Genomic DNA, 21,148 nt, shown 5'->3' with positions numbered 1-21,148 from the left:
CTCAACAATTAGTTGCTTTTACTTGCTGACTTTCGCTTGCTTACACAAAAACAGAGATTTGAAATTATCATAGCTCTGTTAGCATAAATTTTGAAGTTCTGATTCTACAAACGCATACACAGAGTTAACTCGGGTTAACACTTGTGCACGTGGTTAGCCCACTGATAATCCCATAGACAGGTCTTCCTGGGCGCCCCTGAAATCTGTCAGTCTGAACCCTTTGGAATTTTTTGTTCTAGTTCTTTTTTCCTGATTCTAGCGTTCACATCACGGTAATGAAACAAAATGCTTTAGCATTACTTAAAACTTTGGTTCATTTGCATGGTTCCTCCACTGCAATATGTCAAAACATTCTATGATCTCTTGGAAAAGAAAAATAGCACACTGCTTCACTTCGTAACAGAGCCACTCCGACGAGCTAAGTCAAACAAAGAGCAAACTGTTCACAAGAGCTAAGACCAACTTAGTGCTAAGAAGTTAATTATTGTATCAAAAGTAACAGCCACCAAATAACTTTGAAATGGCAATTTTTAAAGTAAGTATGAAGTACTGAAATATATCAGGAATCTAATTAATGTATTAGCTTTCTAGCATTGCCTGTAAAATTGGGTTCATCAAAAATAAAACCTTTTTTTCATTAAATCAGATTATCAAGTTTGCAAAGGTGTGTAATACTAACTTGCTTGGATCCAGTTCAATTTTACTCATTATACTAGAAAGATTTCTAGACATCACCTGTAAACCACTTGAAGGTATTTTACTTAAGACATCAAATAGTTCTCCATTTGCTCTCTTAGTGTAGCTCACTTAGTTTAGAGGTCAGTGAAGAAGCTTCACGGCTGCTGATCTGAGATCAGACTGGACACCACTACAGGCTCCTCACACAGCCACCTGCCCAGGTTTCTGAGAGTTTTTCTCTTCATACCACACTTTAAACAATCACACTTCAACAACTCAGACTTCCTGGACACCCTCGGCCCCTCTCCATGCTCAAATACCTTAAACAAATGGCTCTCGCTTAATCCATCGCGTTCCTTTCACAGGATTTTGATATGGCTTTTCTTGTAACACAGCACACCACTGACTACATCACGCCTTTCCCTTCAGTGCTGACCTCGATATGGCTTTAGTATTTTGGAAAACCCAGCCTTGCAGCAACCACTCAGCCATGCATGGCCCTGTTATCATCTCTGCCCACCCTGACTCTGAACTCACGGATCAACCTGCTCCTCTCTTTGCTTGTGCTCGCAGAAGTCTACCCAGCTGGACACTGCAGCAGGAGTCTGGACATGAAGTTCATACGAACTGTGCACTGCTGCAATGAAAATAAGAAAAGCTGCAGGCAATACATTCATCTCTGAGCATGAATCTTTATTTTTTTCCAGAAAATTACCAACGCAATCATTGCAAGAGCTACAGCTGGGTCCCTGGACCATGAGCAAAGGACTCCAATTATGAAAATCTCCGCAGTATCTCCACACAGCCAGGTAAAGGGAGCTCCTTTGTCAAGAAGTCTGGTCTTCCTTCACTGAAAATACTGTTTGGTTGTGCAAAGAAACATTCACCTCAAAAATGAACACTTTAAACCCATTCTGGCCTTTCATTTCAGATTCTTCTACATCACTTCCACTGAAATGTTACTCTTTCTGAAGTTCACCACAGATAGTTTTTTTTACAGATAGTATGGAACTGAGAAGAAACATTTTTTTTCTTAATGCAAAAAGCAGCTCAATTTATAGATAAAGAGAGTGAGTAAGCCAGAGAAGTAAAATGCAAGTGTTAACAAAGATAAGCTGATTTATTTTTTTTTATTTCTATTGAAGAAATGCCTAAGATCTTCAAACAGGAATAAGGGCCGCACAGTATTAGATAATGCACAATGGAAAAATATCACAAAAAATTATTCTTATTGCAGATAAACTATAATTCAGTATGCAGAAAAAGTATGCAAGAGGTGAATAAACAGAACAAGGGTCAGAGTATGTAAAGGCTAAAGAGGCAGAAAAAAACACAGGTGCATGAAAGAGGTAGAAATGCGAGAATTAAACTAAATAAAAGAGTTAAATTTATTAAAAGTTAATTTCCGTTATCTCCACAGATGATTACATAAAAAATAACAATTTGACTAATTAGTTAATATTTGTACAGTACTTTGAATATATAAAGTGATATATAAGTTAATATCATTTCAATTAGCCTGGAAATGAGACAGATAGAATTATCAGTACGTTTATTAATATTTAATATGCTCTCTTTCAACAACAGCAACAAGCTTTACATTTTAATTGCATGCTTCAAAACATACAGCTAAAAGGCCCTCTGAAGTAACTACAAAGTTTTCTTACTAAGATCCTACCAAAACCATGCATATTAAAAACAAAGACACATATTTTTAGCCATGCAGTTAAATTAAGAAGTCCTGATTTGAAGATGGGTGATGGGGTCTATGGGCCAATTCCATGCTTTGTTGCTTTTTCCTTCCAAAATAGACTGAATTTATGATCGGGTCATTTGTTTTTATGACCTGAAGGTATGTCACATTTTTGTGAACCTCCTCCTAAAAGCCATTCCTGCCATGCACAGCAATGGAAGTGGTGGCAGACCACACGCTCGAAGGGCTTGGTGCTCTCCAGCTGCTCAGCTGCTGGACAACAGGGTGACAAATGCCCCTGTACACAGCTGCACGACTCGTAGTGCACAGGATTAGAAACAACTTCTTAGCTAAGGGTTGCTACCCCTTGCTGACGGTCTTCCCAAAACAGGAAGAAAACCAAGCACGGCTTTCTTAAAATCCATCACTCCTACCTGCTCAGCCACCGCTCAGCACAGCCCCACCCCAGCCTGGGCTGGAAGCATCGGCGTTATCTGGGCTCGTGTTTGGTTTTCCTTCCAAAGCTTTCAGACGAAAGCCATCAGCAATGAGTGCAGCACCCGAGGCTGCACTTCCACCCAGCTACACTCCACACCTTCACAATGCACGAAGCAGCAGCAGCTCTTTGCAGATCTGAGCAACTACAGCAATAATTAAAAGGAAATAAAACTACATAAAGCTGAGAAGCGAAGAAATTTTTAAGAACACGAAACAAGTGCTTATCAATTTCTACTTCTACTCGATGGCATTTTGAGAGCAATTCTTGAAAGAAGAGGAAAAAACTGGGGTGCAAATAACGGTTATTCAAGGGTATTTTTTATTTGCCCTCATTAAATACTATATAACGTGCTCTTATTTGAAAAACATCAATCAAATTTATAGATTCGTGATAAATACAGTTGTAATTATAGCTGCCTGAAAATAATTCAGCTGTCACGTTTACCCTGTCAAAGTAAATAACGCTGTCATTTTAGTTGACGTGTGTGACTTGAGTAAACATTTCAAAGCATGAATTTTGAAGCTAGATTTCTTCGCTTGAAACAATTGCTCAGATTAATTTTCCTTCCAACTCTAATTTATTATGCTTATTTTCATAGTAAGAATGAACTCTTTAACTATTTAACCAAGGCATCTTGAAGTCAATTCTGGGTGCATATATCATTAATTATACAAAATGCACATTAAAACATATGACCTGTTGACCAGAGAAAAAAAAAATGTCATTTGTACTCATACATCGTTGGTCTTATAGTGCCTACAGCCATTTAAACAATTTAGACTTATCCCTATACCACCAGTGAAAGGCAGAGCAATATTATCACTCCTGTCCCACAGATAAAGATCTAGGGTAAAAACATTTTTCAAGGTTAAGAAATTAATGTTATTTATTGACAAATATTAGATCCAGCAGGATGTGCCTGAGCTGGTCTCAATGCAATTGAGAGAAAGAGAAACATCCAGAAGCTTTCTAAAGATAAACTTTGGTTCAACAAACTTCCAAATACACAGGTGGTAGAAAAACTTTGTACTAGGGGCAACAGAAAGCACAACTTTTCACAGTTAAGTCATTTTTTTACTAAACTATGGGAAAATAAAAGGTTACAACTTTCCAAAACTAAAACAAGGGAGACTGGGTGATTGCTATTAATATTTACTTCATCAAAATGCAGAAAATGTGGAAAATGTTACTAGACCTTTTTTAGGAAAAAAAAAATAAAGAAGAAGACAAAGTTCATGTGAAATTGTTATTTTCAGGCTCACATTCTACTGATAATCCTACTTCTGACCCCCCTCAGAGAAGGTATCGTCGCTACACTTATTGTGCTGTCTTCCATTTATTAGCAGTTTAACGCTATTGAAAATGACCATTTTTTGAAAATATTTGGAAAAGTTCTGTTCAGTACCAGCTAAAAGACAAGACCTGTCAGCATTCTATTCTGGATTACTGCAAAAAAAATTCCCACGTTACATCCTCAGCTTTGAGAATTAATCAGTTATTGCTTCCGAGAACTCATGACCATCCTGCTAAAATTTCTGACCCAACATTTTTTCGCCTTAAACTCTTCACCCGTTAAATAGGCACAATGCTTCTCACCATCTTTGCCAAGCATTTGAGGCCTTACATAAGAGGCAGGTGTTAGCACTTAAAAATGACCAGCTAAACATGTTGTACTTATTTTATCCTTGGCACTTGTGAAAAGGAAAAGAACATGTTTTTCTCTGACACACGTCCATTTTAGACTACACCACTTTTCAGTACAGTAAACGGAAGATAAAAGTAATAAAACTGCACTGACCTTTTCCTTAATGTAGACTCACAAACCTTGACCACCCTGATGACCTCTTTAACAGTGCGTCGGAAATCATGCATTCTTGCTGCCACTAGCAGGGCTAGGGAATAAGCAGAGAAAGTCTATGTCAAAAAGAGGAAAATTTCCTCAAGAAAAGCAGAAAACTGTCAGATAACTATGACCTCCCTTTGTCCCAGCTTTCAGCTGAAGAGCAGTAAATTCTTGCGTTCAGCTGCATCCTTGAATACAGGTGATTGATTTGACGTTACAAATGTTGCTTCCTACCCAAAAAAATTAAGCTGATTGCAAATTGCACCCTAAAAAACTCTAAGCTTTAGCTCATTTTGGAAACTGTGGTTAGCTACTTAAATACAGCAGAAGAACATGATCACACATTTTCAACGCTATCATCTTTTTAGCAGAATTAGTAGTCTTGAATAAAAAGATCTCCAGTTAACTCCTCCAGAAGCGAAACACTGAATCTGCTTAAGCCATTATCCTCACTGCAGTCACCATAATCACTGGCTTGCTGGTGCCCAAGTGCTCTCATGCAAGACCCTCTATATAGCCAGATAACCAGCACAGGCTGCATTTGCGTTCCTGTTTTGAGTCAGAGCAATAGCTCAGTGTTGAAGCACCAGCCCCACTCATCACACAGCAGTTCAGTGGGCAGAACAGGTTTAAGCGGGCAAAAGTGCTTTGTTTTGGAGGAAAGGAAAGCGGAGCTCTACTTCAGGTATGTGTGGGAAGTGCTCCAGTCCTTGATGGAACATCAGGGGCTGAACTAAGGACTGGTCCTTTACATAGCCCCAAACCTGTGGCCCATTTAGGCCAGGGAACTCTTCTCAGCCCAGACTACAAAAAATACACGAAAGGCTTATGACATGGATGGATACAGGGGACTTGGCACCTCCTGCTTCCATCTATTGGATCCATGTCTACTGAATCAAATCACTTGCTCACATAGACACAGTTTATGTAGTGAATCAAAGATGAGGCTGGTTTCCTACACAGCCTGTACTCGATTTTTTGGTGATGTGCAATAAGCAAGTACTATTAACAAGGAAAGGCTAGAAATTGCAATATCATCTCATAATCCTGGGTTCCCTGTGGTTTGTTCACTATTTCTCATTCAAGCATGCACGTTTAAGATCTTTCAAACAAAAGCAAGGGCATACATGAACTGTGTGTGCACTCTTCATCAGTCTGGCCTCACTGGCTGGTACTGACTGCCTTTTAGCTTAGCCCTCCCAAGCCAGCAGATTTTTTTATAAGCATCATGCTGGCAATGAATCTCGGAAAAAGCTGAAGAAGGAGAGGAAAACAATTTCACAGATTAGGTCAGAGAGGGCATTTCTTGCATAAGAATCAGTGTGAAGACACAAAACAAAGTGCTTGCACTCGTGATGCGGTTTTAGCTGGCAAAAACCTAGAGCTTGCAGAGAGTGGGAGAGAGGGGAGCACCAGAAAGAAGGTTTAAAAATGCAAAATGCAAGAGGCGAAGGATCTGAGCAAGTAATGTAGGGGCAAAAATGACGAAATGCTGTCTAAGCTGTATGTGCCTGACAGGGCAAAACCCAGAGAATATGGGATCACCTAGGAAATGAAGAAACCTGCATGCATTCCCAGCTGGCAGACCCTCCTGTGCATCCTGCTGGGGTCAAAGCAGCACGCCCAGCATTTCACCTACCTGCCCCGCAGAGCCCGGACGGCCTGCGGCCGGTGTGCATCCAGTCTCGCTTCATCCTCTGCAGCAGCCTGAGAGCCGTCATGGACACCTCGTGGTTCTTATCCCCAAACTCAAGCATATGTGCAAAACGAGGAATGTATAAACACGGATCTGAAATAGAAGGTAACATGATTATTTCGAGTCCTGAACCTTGATTTATGAACCACAAAACTTGAACGGCAGCACCATGGGGCTGTCACGGTCGGCTTGCTTCACATCTCAGAAAACAACTGGAGAGCAGCACAGACTAAGCTTTTGAAGCACCTTTTCACTACGGGTACAGCTAAAACAAAATCCTTTCTTGCTTTGCAGACAAGAGGCTTTTAAAGCACCACACCATGTTTTCCTTACGTGCTTTTCAGGGTTCAAAGCTCCACATGCTGCATGTATTCAGGCGTACCCTCCGTCGGCACAAATTGCTGGAACCCAATTAACGTCAGCAGCACTATGACAATTTACATCAGCCGTGGATCTGCCTCGTGATGTATAAACTTATTTCAAGTGCTGGTGTTATCAGCTTCAAACTAACCGAAATCTGTCAGTTCGGATTGTGCTTTGCCTAAACCAATTTATAATTTATCAAACGATCTTGTAAATGCTACGCTTAACACATGTTTACTCTTATTTGAGGTATCAATTTCTCATTTCCTGCCAGCCTTTTATCACTTGACCGAAAATCCATGATGTACGGTAAATTGTTAACTATTAGCCTCAACTCAATTTCCTTAGCTGATCCCCTATGTGGACACTTAAACCGATAAAGATGAAAACCCAGCTCAGATCACTGCGCCAGGCTTCGAGATTTACAATTAATCAAAGCGGTTTCATTTAGCACCGAGTTCTGACAATGATGCCCTGTTGCTCTCCGTAATTACCACGATCACAACGAACGTGATTACGCCTGTCAGTCCTACAGAGGCACGTAAAGGAAAGCGTTGCGCTCAGCAAGCAAAAGCTTCCAACCGCATCTCCCTCAAAACTTCAGAAACGCCCAAGTGCAGCCGGCTCCTAAACGTGATGACAAAAACCAAGGGATTGACTGATCCTTGTGATTTTTTTTAGGGCTCCGTACTTCCAACTATCCGTGCGGTGTGCTGGTAGATCCCTACCACATTTAGGTGCTCGTTGCAAGTAGATTGCCTGGGAGAACAGCTGAGGAAAACCCAGTTTTAAGCACTTTCTTGCATAAATGCCTCTTGGCACAACTACAGATTGTTACAAAAGTATGGCTTCTAAAACTAACAGAAACCATCAATCCCAAAACAGGAGAAGGAACGCTTCCAGGAGCGATGGGTGCCTGGCACCCAAAGACCCCCGGCTGCCTGTTTTGGGGCAGGGACCAGGCTCCTGCTGAGGACAAGGATTTCAGTGGGGGTTCCTCGACCCCCTCTAGGGTCGGGGAGCAGTGAGGCCGGTCCACGTTGTGGCTGCTCTGAGGTCTCTGCCAGCGCTCGTGCCCACGGGTCATTTGATCAAACATTACAAGTCGTTAATTCCAGTTCTGAAAGCTCCCAGTCAGAAAATGAGCACAGGGATGGTTTTTAAGCAAAAAGCCATAAAGAGGCCGTAAATGGCCAGGATGCAAAGCTACCAATACATAAATTAAACATGGGGCCAAAGTTAACAGGACCTGCACGGACTGACAAATAAAAGCAAATAAACACTTTTTAAGATGCTGCTAAACCCAAGGAGGGCGAATGAACCCTTTTGGGGTTTGACCCCAGTGGCAGCCGCCTGGCACCGCGCTGTGCCCCCAGGAGGAGCCCCCTGTCCCCAGGGGCTCTGCTCCTTGCCCAGGGACTGCTGCTTCGCCTGGGGCAGAGCTGGCTTTCTACAATGGGGGCTGTGATGCAAACGGGTTTATTTATTTTATTTTATTTTGTTTTGTTTTTAAGGGGAGGCGCTGCTCCCTATCCCAGCTGCAGTTTGGATGCACAGAAGTAGCAGGGAAAGTGAAAACCCCCAGTGAAGGATTTAAGACAGCCTTCCCCAGCAGTAACGGGGCTGTGGGGTGGGGAGAAGCGAGGAGGGGGCACTGTGAGGGCCTTGGGGTGATGAAATAATCAATGTGGGAAAAATAAAGGGGAAAAATAAAGGGGGAAAATAAAGGGGGAAAGAAATAAAGGGGGAAAGAAATAAATGGGGGGGGGGAGTAGGAGGGGAATAAAGAGGGGAAAATAAAGATAGGGAATAAAGGGGGGAAAACAGGGAGAAAAATAAAGGGGGGAAATAAAGGGTGGGGATAAAGGGGGGGGAATAAAAGGAGGAAATATAAAGGGGAAATAGATAAAGGGAGAAAAAGAAAGGGGGAAATAAAGGGGGAAAGTAAAGAAGGGGAAGTTAAGGGGAGAAAGTAAAGGGGACAAAAAGGGGGAGAGAGGATAAAGGGGGAAAAGTGGAAGGGAAAAAGTTAAATGGGGAAAAACTAAAGGGGGGAAAATTAAAGTAAAAACTAAAGTGGGAAACCGGGGTGTGGGGGCAGTACCCGTCAGATAGGGTCTGGGAGGAGGCCCTGGGCTCCCCCAAGTTATCCCATATCCCATATCCTATATCCCATATCCCATCCCATATCCCATATCCCATCCCCTCCCCTCCCGCCCCCCCCTCCCCAGCGCGGGGCAGCGGCGCCCCCGCCCGGTGCTGCCGGGAAGGGCGGCGGGGCGGGGAGGGGCCGGTTCGGCTCCACTCGGCCCCGTTCGGCACCGCTCGGCACCGCTCGGCTCCAATCGGCTCCGCTCGGCGCTGCGCACGGCCCCGGCCGCTCTGCGCCCCCAGGCGGGCGTCGGAGATCGAGGAGGGGCGGGCGGGAGGAGGAGGAGGAGGAGGAGGAGGAAGGGGGGGGGGCGGCTCCCCCCGCCTCTCCGGATTGGCTGAGGCGGCGGTGACGCGCGGCGCGGCGCTGCCTCTTAGGGCGGGAGGCGGAGGCAGGGCCCGGCAGAGCCGAGCGGAGCCGAAGGGAGCCGAGCGCGGCCGAGCCGCGTCCCGAACAGCGCCGTGAGGGGAGCGCCCAGGGGGCAGCGACGCCCCCGCGGCTGGGGCGAGGAGGAGGAAACTTGGTGCGGGGCAGCCCGGAGCCAGCCCCCGGAGCCAGCCCCAGCGCCGCGGATGTGCCCCGACAGCAGCAGCCGCCGCCGGGCGGGGAAGGACGGAGCCGGGCGCGATCGTTCGCAGCGCTGGGGAGCCGGCGGGGGGCTGTAGCGGCTGGAGGACCCGGGGACTGAGGCTCGCCCCTCAACGCTGCGCCTGCTCTGCTGGATCTGTGGCTTTTTTGGTGGTGTGTGCTTGGGTTTTTTTCCCATTTTTCTATTTTTTTTTTAAATATATATTTTATTATTATTTTTTTTTTCTCTCGGGGGAAGGAGCTGCCGGCCAGCCCTGCTCGCTGCAGTCGTGGCGGTGCCGAGGCCGGGCAGCCCCCCTTGGAGCCAAGGAGGAAAAAAAGGAAAAAAAATAAAAATAAAAGAGAAAGAGAGGCCGCCCCACACCTAGAAGCGAACCGCGGGACCTGCGCTTGGGATCTGTTAGTTGTCTTGCTCATGCCACTGCCCCATGGGTGCCTCAATGGCAGGATCATGAAGTGTTTGACTTTTTTTCTTCTGCTTCCAGAGACCTTAAAGAAGTCCAAAAAGAGCGCGAGGCCAAACGGCAAGGTGCCAGGATGCTATGAGATAGTGCCCCTGGCCCTGAAGAGGAAGATGGCTGCAGAACTTTACCCTGCCAGCGCCAACACCAACATCGCCAACAGCAACGCCGCCGCCACCGCTGCCAACAGCAAGAAGAACGCGCTGCAGCTCCAGCAGAGCGCCCAGCCGCCCCCGCCGCCACAGCTCCAGAACCTCAACAACAACAACTTGGAGAGCGCCAACTGGCAGTCCTTCCACCCCACGCTGCGCGAGAGGTAAGGGACGAGGGACAAGGGGACAAGCGACCCCGCCACCGGGCTGGCTGGGGGTTTCGGGGGGGAGATGGGGGCGCTGAGCAGCCTCTCCACACCTCCCTCCCTTCCCCTCGCTTGCAGGAACGCGCTGATGTTCAATAACGAACTCATGGCTGACGTCCACTTCATCGTGGGCCCGCCAGGGGCATCCAAGAAAGTTCCTGCCCATAAGGTTTGTGCAGAGCATTATTTTTGTTTTTTCCCCCCCCCGGCTTTTTGTGATAGTGCTGAGCATCATCCCCCCTTCTTACCCCCAACCCCAACAACTCGATTCAATTTTTTTCTCTTAATTATCCCTCCTGCCTAATCCCAGAAGCAATTGGCATATATGGCAGTTAAAGGGAACTGTCTAAGGCGGGCGCCTGCCTCAGCTGCAGCTTTTAACTTTCCCTAAGTGTAGCTCTTATCAAGAGCCAGCACGCTCAGTCATCGCAGACGCACGGTACTGAGGCTTCTCTCCCTCCCTCTCTATTTTCCAGTACGTTTTGGCAGTCGGTAGCTCTGTCTTCTACGCTATGTTTTATGGTGATCTCGCAGAGGTCAAATCTGAAATCCATATACCAGATGTGGAACCTGCAGCCTTTCTAATCCTATTAAAGTAAGTGGCCACTACAAGTTACTAATTACGTGGACGGAATCAAAGTAGCTTAAACTATACATCTACCTCCTAATTGGCATTGTGCAATATGCACATATTACTGTTTACTTCATGTGCTGACAAATACCGAGTGTCAGACTCGCTGCCAGCAAAGATGACTACAGATGAGTTCTTTTTTTTTCTCATGGGCTATACATACATATATTTTTCCCTTAAGAAACTTCTTTTTTTCCCCCTCTAGATACATGTATAGTGATGAAATAGACCTGGAAGCTGACACAGTTCTGGCTACGCTGTATGCTGCCAAGAAGTACATCGTGCCAGCCCTAGCAAAGGCTTGCGTCAATTTTCTGGAGACTAGTTTAGAGGCGAAGAACGCTTGCGTTCTGCTGTCTCAGAGCAGGCTCTTTGAGGAGCCAGAGCTGACACAGCGCTGCTGGGAGGTGATTGATGCTCAAGCAGAAATGGCACTGAAGTCAGAAGGCTTCTGTGAGATAGATCAACAGACGCTAGAGATCATTGTAACCCGGGAGGCGCTCAACACCAAGGAAGTGGTAGTTTTCGAGGCCGTTCTCAACTGGGCAGAGGCTGAATGCAAAAGGCAAGGGCTGCCGGTTACGCCACGCAACAAGAGGAATGTATTAGGAAAAGCGCTGTACTTGGTGCGGATTCCCACTATGACTCTGGAAGAGTTTGCCAACGGGGCTGCCCAGTCCGACATCCTCACCCTTGAGGAAACTCACAACATATTCCTATGGTACACGGCTGCCAACAAACCCAAACTTGAGTTTCCCCTGACGAAAAGGAAAGGACTCGTACCTCAGCGATGCCATCGATTTCAGTCGTCCGCGTACCGCAGCAACCAGTGGAGGTACAGAGGGCGGTGTGACAGTATTCAGTTTGCCGTAGACAAACGGATATTTATAGCGGGACTGGGATTGTATGGGTCAAGTTGCGGCAAAGCTGAATACAGCGTCAAAATCGAACTGAAGCGCTTAGGAGTTGTCCTTGCTCAAAATCTGACAAAGTTTACCTCCGACGGGTCCAGTAATACTTTCTCTGTGTGGTTTGAACACCCTGTGCAGGTTGAGCAGGACACGTTTTACAATGTAAGTGCTATTCTCGACGGCAATGAACTCAGTTACTTTGGGCAAGAGGGAATGACTGAAGTGCAGTGTGGAAAAGTGACATTCCAGTTCCAGTGCTCCTCGGACAGTACCAACGGAACTGGAGTACAAGGAGGACAGATACCTGAGCTCATCTTCTATGCATGATGCATTTCACCTTGATTGTATTCCGATACTGCAACAATGCACATTAAGGGATTTTCCAATTTTACTACGAAACTGTACAGCAGTATGGAATGTTATGCTACTTACCTATCTGCTACATCAGCCTATACAAATAAGTGAAGGAATGCTCTCGAATTTAATCTTATTTTATTTATTCATAAGCTATTTGACTTAATTAAGACTGCAACGAGCAGAAAAATGTTAAATTCCGCACGTACTGTGCATTTATTTTGTATATAGATAACTAACTTGCAGACTGCAGCTGACTTAAACAGAATGTTCTAAACTAGAGCAGTTTATGAATCTGTGAAATATAAAACCTTTTTACTTGCCCTAACTCCTGTGTACTTGATTGTTACTGATCCTATGGCTTGTGTCTGTTAATTCAACTACAGTTGATAATGCCATTGCCCCTTACATGTGGGGGTGTATCCCTGCCCCTATGAAGGCTCCCTTGCCTGCTGAGACTATCCAGCAGGCAGCTTTTACTTGCTTTTATTTTCCTTCACAGGGAAGCTGATATAGAAGCTTAGAGGTGTTTTGTGTATTGCCTAAGTTAACATAGACAAAACTTGAGTGTATCTAATGCCAATTAATATCACCCTGTAGTTATACTTGAAAGCTTATAGCATCTGTTCACAACATGCTCTTGGCATCATCTGCATTAACCTCCAGCCTGCCCAGCAAACAGCAACGCTGATGCCTGTCAAACTGCACCAGACTCAAAGAGCCAGTCAGGACATACTTATGAAGCTTAATACAGCAACAAGCTTCATCACAGGCTTAGCCAAGAGCTCTACCACTCACAGCCACTATCTAAATACACATCACAGGAGCATACATTAGAGAAATATTTACAATATGGTCTTTAAGTTCACTCGAAGTTACTAATTGGTGGAAGCTGCCTTAAGCAAATGATGCTGCATCTCCTTTCTCCCTCTGTGTTTTTGTTGAGAACTGTAAGTCCCTTCCATCCATTATCAGCATTTAATAGCTACTATCCTTTAATTGTCTCAAAGACTGACAAAAGTAGGTGTATTCCTCAAAGTTCTGACTATGATTAGAGATGAACCGCTTAGAAGTACTTTTCTTTATAAATCTCATAATGACCTTGGAAAGACTATTCAAACAGCAAGCTAAACCATTGTTTTTCCCCCTGTACAACAGGTACCTCTAGATTTACTTTAGAAGGGTTTTCTGTTTGTCTTTACCTAAGCTGCGTTATTTTTGCACCTTGAAATTAAGTTGCAATACAGTGCCTGTTTTCCCTCTCAAAAGGGGAACTAAATCTTGAAAAAAAAGTAGTTTGTACCAGACATCAACCTCTGTTAACTGAGGCAGTTTGCTGCCGTGATGGTCGATAGCCATGTCCTGCCATATGCTGTCTGGGTGCCATTAAAACAAAGCTCAGTACAGGAGCTGCTGGTTCTCTTGCTGCAAACTAAACGAGCAAGAACACAATTATATGACCAGCTGAGTACATCTGAAGGAGTTCTGAAGGAGTATGCATGTGTTTTTGAACTCAAAGGCATCTGATTCTCACTGCAGATTAAGGAGAGTGGGAGTATGGGTGGATTAAAATACAGGAAAAAATGGTGCACAGAGGTGGTAACAGTCACAAGACCTCTCTGTAAACTCCTCCTTTTATAGCTGGAATTGGTATCAATTCCAAATTGGCTCCAAAGTTGCAACTGAGGCAAGAATATTTTTTTAACCCTTTTAACAAGGTGAAAACCCACCTCCTTATCACCGTGTGCTATAATTTCAACAATAACTTACTAATTAAAAAGTTACTAAAATACTTGGGAAAAAGTTGCCAACTTGGAAAACACTGCACCTCATTTTCCATCAAGTCACTTGTAATACAAGTGCTGAACTGCTCAGCTACAGGTGATGGACTGACAGTAAGTTTGGTAAATGTTTATGAGATGGAGCATCTTCACGGAACTGAATTTGACAGGCCTGTGCAAGCTTGTAGACGAACACAGATGCCACACATCAGTCCATTGTCTTGGTATAGCCTAAACTGCTCTGAGAAAAGCAACAAAGCTGGAAAAGAAAACGGCATCTTGCTCACACACACACACAATTGTTTTAAGTAACCATGCAGCAAATAAACCAAAAGTTAAATAATAAAAAATACCTATGGCTGGAGCATTTATGCAGAGTTCTCTGGCCAGCAGAAGGAAAGTTTTTCCCAGCACATAGACATTCACCTATTAAAAGACAAAAATTGTTATTTGAATCTTAAACCACAAATGCTTTTAAACAGACCATTTATGTAGAAAGGAAAAAAAAAAAAAACATTTTTGAAATTGTAAAGAGCCTGCTTTAGGAAATTCAATGAAAGTAATACAAGAAATATTCACAGATACAGAATAATACCTGGTGCTTGTCAAAAGCAGCATAAGTTAGCATTGTAAATCAAAGCCTAAGTTTATACTGAAAAAAAAATACAAAATGCTGTTCATTATGCTCTTCAGTGGACTCAGTGTCACTCTGTACTACTTCGGCAAATTTCCAGTTGTCACCTAACATGTTAAAGTATTAAGTAGACTTTATAGTGTCATTTGTCTTGTAACGTAACCAAACTTCAGCAAATCACAAGCATCTCTGCTTTTACATCATCTTTCACATCTCTGTAAAATCATGTGAAGTGGGACACTTCAGTATTGCACAAGCACAAACCAAGCTTCTCTGCCAAAGAAAGTAGCAGTGCTATATGCCCCAAGGGTATTTGTCACTTCTGATTGTTTGGACATTGCCCCACATGAAAAAGATAAACAAACAAACAAACACAAAACCACCCTGAACCACAGCAAAGGAGCAGGCATAGTCCCACTCTTGCCCAGGAGGATGTAAATGGAAGAAGCTGTTCCTCATACTCCGATTTGCAATTTATGGCATGGTAAGTACAGCGTTTGAAAAGTCTGAGGATGTTTTATTTCACTATCTGAAGATGTGTTTTTGTGGTGAGCAAGAAAAGCAGCATGTATTTCAAATCCCAATTATCCCCAAACGTTCCCATGAAGCTCCTGGCATACCTTGCTCCCCCGAAGGGGCATATAAAGGTTAGTTTAAAAAATAAATAAATAAATCCAACCTCCTACAATGCAAACTTTTCATTTTTAGTTTTAGGGGTAAGTAGCATGCCCTCCGTTGCTTTCATGTAATAGAACTGCCCCTCTCTTTCCTACGCCAGCATAATGAAGGTGTTCACTAAGCAATTACACAACGGAGTTGTCCATTAAGGTACAAGCCCGTGGAAATTAATAATCTGTTACTAAGTACTGTCTTCCAGTTTCATGGAGCTTTACCAACACTGGTTTAAAAGCAGCCGGCCTCCCAAGTGTATAGATGCTGCTGCCAAGCTAGTAAAAAAAAAAAAAAGCAACAAACAAATTCTGACACATCTTCGCCTAGCCATCCACTTGCAAAAACAACTTTTTGCTTTACGTGAAAGTTTTCCTAATGTGATTTTTTTTTTCTGAACTCAAATTAAAAAAAAAAAAAAAAAAAGGAAAACTTCAAATAAATTCTCAGAATTCACATGTATGCTGAAAATGACTGTTCAAACAAGTAAGTGTGTATGATGTGATGTTAATTTAGGCCATATTTAGTGGAAAATGTTGAATACCTCCCATGCTTTGTCTGTCTGACCAGTGGTTTCTCTGCCCTAGAAGGCTCCATAGGATAGTCTGAAATTTTACCACTCCTTTTTTCTCCCAGATGCCAGGCAACATAGAAATACTATTCTAGGGCAAGGAAGAAAAACAAAATATATTTTTTGAACAAGTGTAAATAGAAATAAGTGTAAATAGGAAATAAGTCACAGAATTTTACACAGAAAACCAAGCATCCTCTGAACCTGGCAGTTCATATAGGCGTTTGGGAGCACAATGTAGCCTATACATTAGGCTACAGAGCCATGAGCCACAGAGACATTACTTAAAATATCTGCAGTGTTTCAGTTGGCTTTCGATGCTCTACATTCACTGCAAGTTTGGGATGGCTTTTTTTGACCTTTTGTCTAAAAAATATCAGCATAAAGAGTGGGGTTTTGGCTGTAGTTTCAGCCTTTAAGTTGGCTGACCGAGTTACTATAAATCTTAAACCTCATCACTTAGATCTTGTTCTGCAAGGATGATTTCACTGCACAAATCAATGAAGTTACTTCAGAGGAGCCAAGTCCATATGATATTTCCATCAGAGGCTTCACAAACTAATCTAGTTCCTTCATTTTAGTCTAGAGAGAACCTCTAATTCAGACAAGCATTTCTCCCTCTGGCTTTTTTTTGTCAGGACATCCAAATACTTTGTGCGTATCCCCATCCAGCCGTGTCACTGGAAGAAACTCCTCCTAAGCAAACTTCCTATAAATGCAATCCAAACAGATATGAAGAGACAAAAACTTTTTTTTTTTTTAAAGCTACACTCTAGCAACAAAAACAGACGGATTAAATACAAAGCAAAGACAAATGCATTATAAAATTGCCTCATGATTGCTTTTCATCCTCCTATCCTTACCTGCCTAAAAGTCTCCAGGTCCATGGTCTATTTGAGAAGTAAGGTACTTTAAAACTAACCTGCCTTTCCACTTTATGCACATCGCCGGTGTTTTATGGCTGACTTCAAGGTGTAGACAGTGTATTTACACAAACTAGTAAATTCAAATAGAAATGGTACATCAGGGAAATTTCATTCTTTTGATCACAAGTGCTCTCTGCAGTTTCTCATTACTACCAATTTAGAAAGAAGTAGGATACACAGTGCATTACGTACTCTGTATTGTTTTCCTCATGAAGCTGACGCTCCTTTAATGTCAAGGTAAAGTCACAAAAAGGATCAGGAGCACTTAACTGGTTCCAGTTCTCCTGGCAAATCAGTAGGAAGAGACAATTCAGGCCCTCTGAAGCAAAACACTTCTCATCTTTGAAAGTTACCAAATATTCAGAAGTTCTGGGGCATTTCCTACAGGCAGAGAACTAAAGATGACATAAAGCTCACTCAGAAATCAGTGATGGTGCTGAACTGCTTAAACGAGGCACTTAACTTCTGATTTTAGTGGAAGAAGGCCCTTCCGCTAAATTTTAATGCTGCTGTCACTAATTTGAACTATTCCATACACACACCCCTCCTGTGATGGATGAGATGATAGCTATATTAGGCATATGGAAAGAGTCTATCTTTCTTTACTCATCTTTTCTATGTTTCTTTTTTTTTTTTGCACTCTATTAAGCTTCGAAAATTAAGAGAATTCATTTAAAGGCCTACTTTAATTTCTAGTTCTTTCTTCATTAAGAACTTCTTATAAAAATTCATATACTCCAATCCATCAAAAGCTTAATGCTCCAAATTTAGAACCATATGACATTTGCGTTCATTTTATGAGTCCTTTGAACAGTGAATAAACAAAAATGCCCTTCTAGAAAGCTGTGTCTGGCTTAGACTTCAATTGCTGTAGCTTTCAAGCTTACCACATTAACTTCAGTCTCTTTTCCCCATTTCTTGATTTATAAGGATCATAGAGAAAGACTGTATTTTCCCCAACTGTCTCCAGTCGATAGTTTGAAAGCATAGCAATTGTTTTATAGACTTTCCTAAGACTTGTGCTCTCTGTGCTGTTTTTCATAGTTTGGTCAAATACTAAAATCTCCTAAACTCCATGCAGTCACTAGGTTTAAGCATCAACACGTGAAACAACAGAGAGCAGCACGGATCCCATCCAGAGGGAGTATTGTTACATATCTGCATGCCCCAATATGTTTTACCGCATAGTTTTACATTCATCTCGCATTTAACAGAATGCATTTGCAAGCGCACGGACCTGTCACTACGCATTTTGTTTTGTCCTGGTTTTGAACTAGGTACTTCAGCAGGAAGACGTTTTTCAGACAAAAAGTATACACTCTCCAAAGCACTGCACACAACCCATTTTTACCCCTAAGCTTTTGCAGGAGAAATTCAGATTGTACAAGATGCTGTCCTGTACCGATAATTTCTGCTCTTGTTATAGCACAGTTTATATCAGTTAAGAGTGGCACTTGGAGAAGGAACGGCTTCCAATTATTCACTTACATCTTTATAGAAAGATCCTCCTACTTGTTATACTCTTTGCCCTTCACGGTATTTTTCGGAGACACAGCCTTTTCATTTCACATCTGTCAGTCATCAGATGCTGATTTCAAAGGGACACTTCCATAGGGACTCTTATCCTTTCATAATTTCCTCTCGATTTCACATCATGCCCGATGTGTTCACAAACACCAATATACTTCCACTTCTACAAATAACAACAAATCCTTCCTTCCCAGTACCACGGGAATTCATCTGTTCATCAGCCTAACGCGTTCCAGGATTTTAAACTCTCTTTGGGAAACAGGGAATCTCCCATCGATACCAGATTATGGTAATTTCGACAGTAGCAATCAATAAAGCTGTGATCATGGGCAAGCAAAAATTTTCATTTAACGAGTTCCGTAAGTTTATGAATCAAAACCCTTTCACTACGAGCAATTTCCAAAAAGGCTTTCCAAGACCGTGGTGCAGCACTGTGGAAAACACTCTAAGTGGTGACGGTGCTTAAGGTCTTCTATCGTTCAGAGAGACGAAGACCGGGCAGTTGGAACTCAATGAGAACTCACACTGTGAAATATCCGTGGCTGCTTGCCTAAATAATTAAGCAAGCATGAAAAGCAAATGAGTTTTTAAGGAGAGTGTCTGTTGCTGGGGAAAGAGGCACCTGTGGTTATTTGATTCATTATTAACATTTCTAGTATAGTAATGCCTGAGGGTCCCAGCCAGGTTGTTTAAATTAACTCAATCAAAATAGCAATTTGCATAGGGGCAATAAAGGCAAATGCCGTCAACATGTTAATATCTTTAAATGAATAAAGAGTATCAAAAACTGAGGCAAATTAGTACTGTCTTAAAAAAAAAAAATACTGTTTTACCCTCCTCTTCCTCCTTCTACTGAAGTGTCTTATTTTTTGGGTCCATATTGCAACCAGAACATTACATTTAACCTCAAAAGACAAACAAAATGTGAAACTACAAAGATGTACCAACCCCAGCTTGTCAGACTGCAGTTGAAAAAGAGCCACAAATCAAAATTAAGCAGCTTCTTCTCTGCTATGCTTTAAAGCACTGCCTCCAGTGTAGGGACCCCACAGAGAGTCTGCTTTCTCTAATGGCATATGCTGCAGTCCTCCCACACCACAGCTGTACAATAAACTACAATCATACCACCTATGCAACAAAGTACGAGAGTAATTTGTGACAAGCGTAGTGGAATCAGGAAGGCTAATGCTGCCTTAAAAATAAAATAAATCAGGTTTACAGAAATAAGTCATAATAATGATCCTTCCGGACAAGATAGTATTGTTACTTGATTGAACAAATTCAAGAGGAAGAAACAGAAGAAGCTAAGAGTTATGTTTTGAAGTGGAAGAGAGTGCGCACTGCTCTGAAGAGCCTAGCTGTGTCTTACATCTTTTGAGGAAGCATTAGCTTTATTTAACAGCAGGACACACCACAAGGCACACTGAAATGATATTCTACTAGGCTGAAATGGGAGATCAAAGCACTGCCAACATCTTCCTGAAGTCTTTTATGACTACGTCGCGAAGACCATGACACTGGAGATTACAAGAGGCTAAAAAAGAGATGGGCATCTCCCAGGATTAGAAAGGCAGCAATCAAAACTCGAGCCAAATAGTTCTCCAGGTGAAAGGAATGAGAGTGCTCTGAAAGAGACTGGCAAACCCAAACTGTTCAAAAGTTGGGCCAAGGCTAGACAAGCTTCCCTACTCTCCTAAACAAGCAAGTCCTGTCACTTAGATTGGAAGAACAAAAAAGCAAACAAAGGGCCTGATTATAGACCTCTCTAAAGAGTGTATTTGCAAGTAAAATGCAATATCTGGAAATATAAACAAGTACTTTCCCTGTCAGAGCCTGATGACTGATCATCCTTCCAACTCAATCAACACGAAGCACGACTCTGCTCTGCACGAGGAAGGAGCCTGATTTGTAGCAGTGCTCTGTGCATTTTCAGTCATTTCAGATAACGCTTCCAAGTCTAAATGCACCAGAGGCATATGGGATCTGACAATGCTTTCAACAGGTTTCCGAGACATGGGACACATTTCACCAAGAGATAAAATGGAAGACAAAACACAAAAAGTTGGCCTGTCTGATAAAAAATAATAATAAAGGGGGGCATTTTATTCTGATGGCAATTTGAGTTCCAAAAGTTGCTATGCAACGTGCAGTTCCCCAGTGGAACAAGCCAAACTCTCCCATCTCGGTCATCAGTACAGGAGGAAAACTGATAGGGCTTCAGAAACAGACTGCCATTAACAGTGAAAGTTAGCCTCTTCTATTGCTAAATTTTAGCAGCATAATGCTAAGCTAAAAGCATATAATGTTATAAGGGATAGGTTTGTTTGTTGTTTTGTTTGTTTGCTTCTTTTTTCTTTTCCATTGAGAACTGGGAACCAAATCCCAAAGCAGCACACTAAGTACAGGAAGAGTGGATGCACAAGAGGTGCAGAGCAGAACCTCAGAGGACAAACTTCAGATTTTCTCTCCTAGATTCATCTACTCCCCTTCCACACCTACACACCCCCCATTTTTTTTTTTTTAATTTATTTTGAAAAGCTAAACTGAACAATGAGAGAGAAAGAACATGTACATGGCAGGTCTCGAGACAGATAACGAGTTGCAGGTAACAGCAGATTTGCATCTTATTCATCTTTCTCTTACTTTCAGCTACCCAACTCTCTTACACTGAGCTCCCAGAGGGCCTTAGCTCCCCAGTGCCTGCAGGACACTGCTTCAAGGTCACTGATGCAGAGGTCTGTCCTCCTGCAGCAACAGAGCTGCATCAAATAGAAACAGCACTGCTACTGGCAACCCTTCTTTATTCATTC

The 21,148-nt window shown here is 42.8% G+C and overlaps 2 protein-coding genes across 4 annotated transcripts in view; one reads left to right on the top strand and one right to left on the bottom strand.

Annotated features, from left to right (window-relative positions):
• BRF1 (BRF1 general transcription factor IIIB subunit) overlaps window positions 1-21,148 on the bottom strand; it is a gene marked incomplete at its 5' end in the record, with an annotated part of 165,170 nt that overhangs the window by 75,845 nt on the left and 68,177 nt on the right. For both annotated transcript variants that reach the window (XM_082760963.1, XM_082760964.1), the window contains 3 exons: window positions 4,669-4,762; window positions 6,353-6,502; window positions 14,362-14,434. In XM_082760963.1, coding sequence (XP_082617089.1) covers window positions 4,669-4,762; window positions 6,353-6,502; window positions 14,362-14,434 — 317 coding nt within the window. The remainder of the gene's footprint in view (window positions 1-4,668; window positions 4,763-6,352; window positions 6,503-14,361; window positions 14,435-21,148) is intronic.
• BTBD6 (BTB domain containing 6) lies at window positions 9,335-14,282 on the top strand. 2 transcript variants are annotated; one of them, XM_082762204.1, is made up of 5 exons: window positions 9,335-9,665; window positions 9,998-10,289; window positions 10,410-10,500; window positions 10,808-10,926; window positions 11,168-14,282. In XM_082762204.1, exons 2-5 carry the CDS (start codon window positions 10,087-10,089, stop codon window positions 12,198-12,200), a joined length of 1,446 nt encoding a protein of 481 aa, XP_082618330.1. In that variant the 5' UTR covers window positions 9,335-9,665; window positions 9,998-10,086; the 3' UTR covers window positions 12,201-14,282. The 2 variants fall into 2 exon arrangements, with proteins under 2 accessions (XP_082618330.1, XP_082618331.1); XM_082762205.1 differs by lacking the exon at window positions 9,335-9,665 and having other exon boundaries at window positions 9,694-10,289.

Source organism: Aythya marila, assembly GCF_965140915.1.
Source record: "Aythya marila genome assembly, chromosome: 5".
Classification (NCBI taxonomy): domain Eukaryota; kingdom Metazoa; phylum Chordata; class Aves; order Anseriformes; family Anatidae; genus Aythya; species Aythya marila.
Note: the sequence above shows the minus strand (reverse complement) of the source record. Positions and strands in the feature narration are given on the sequence as shown.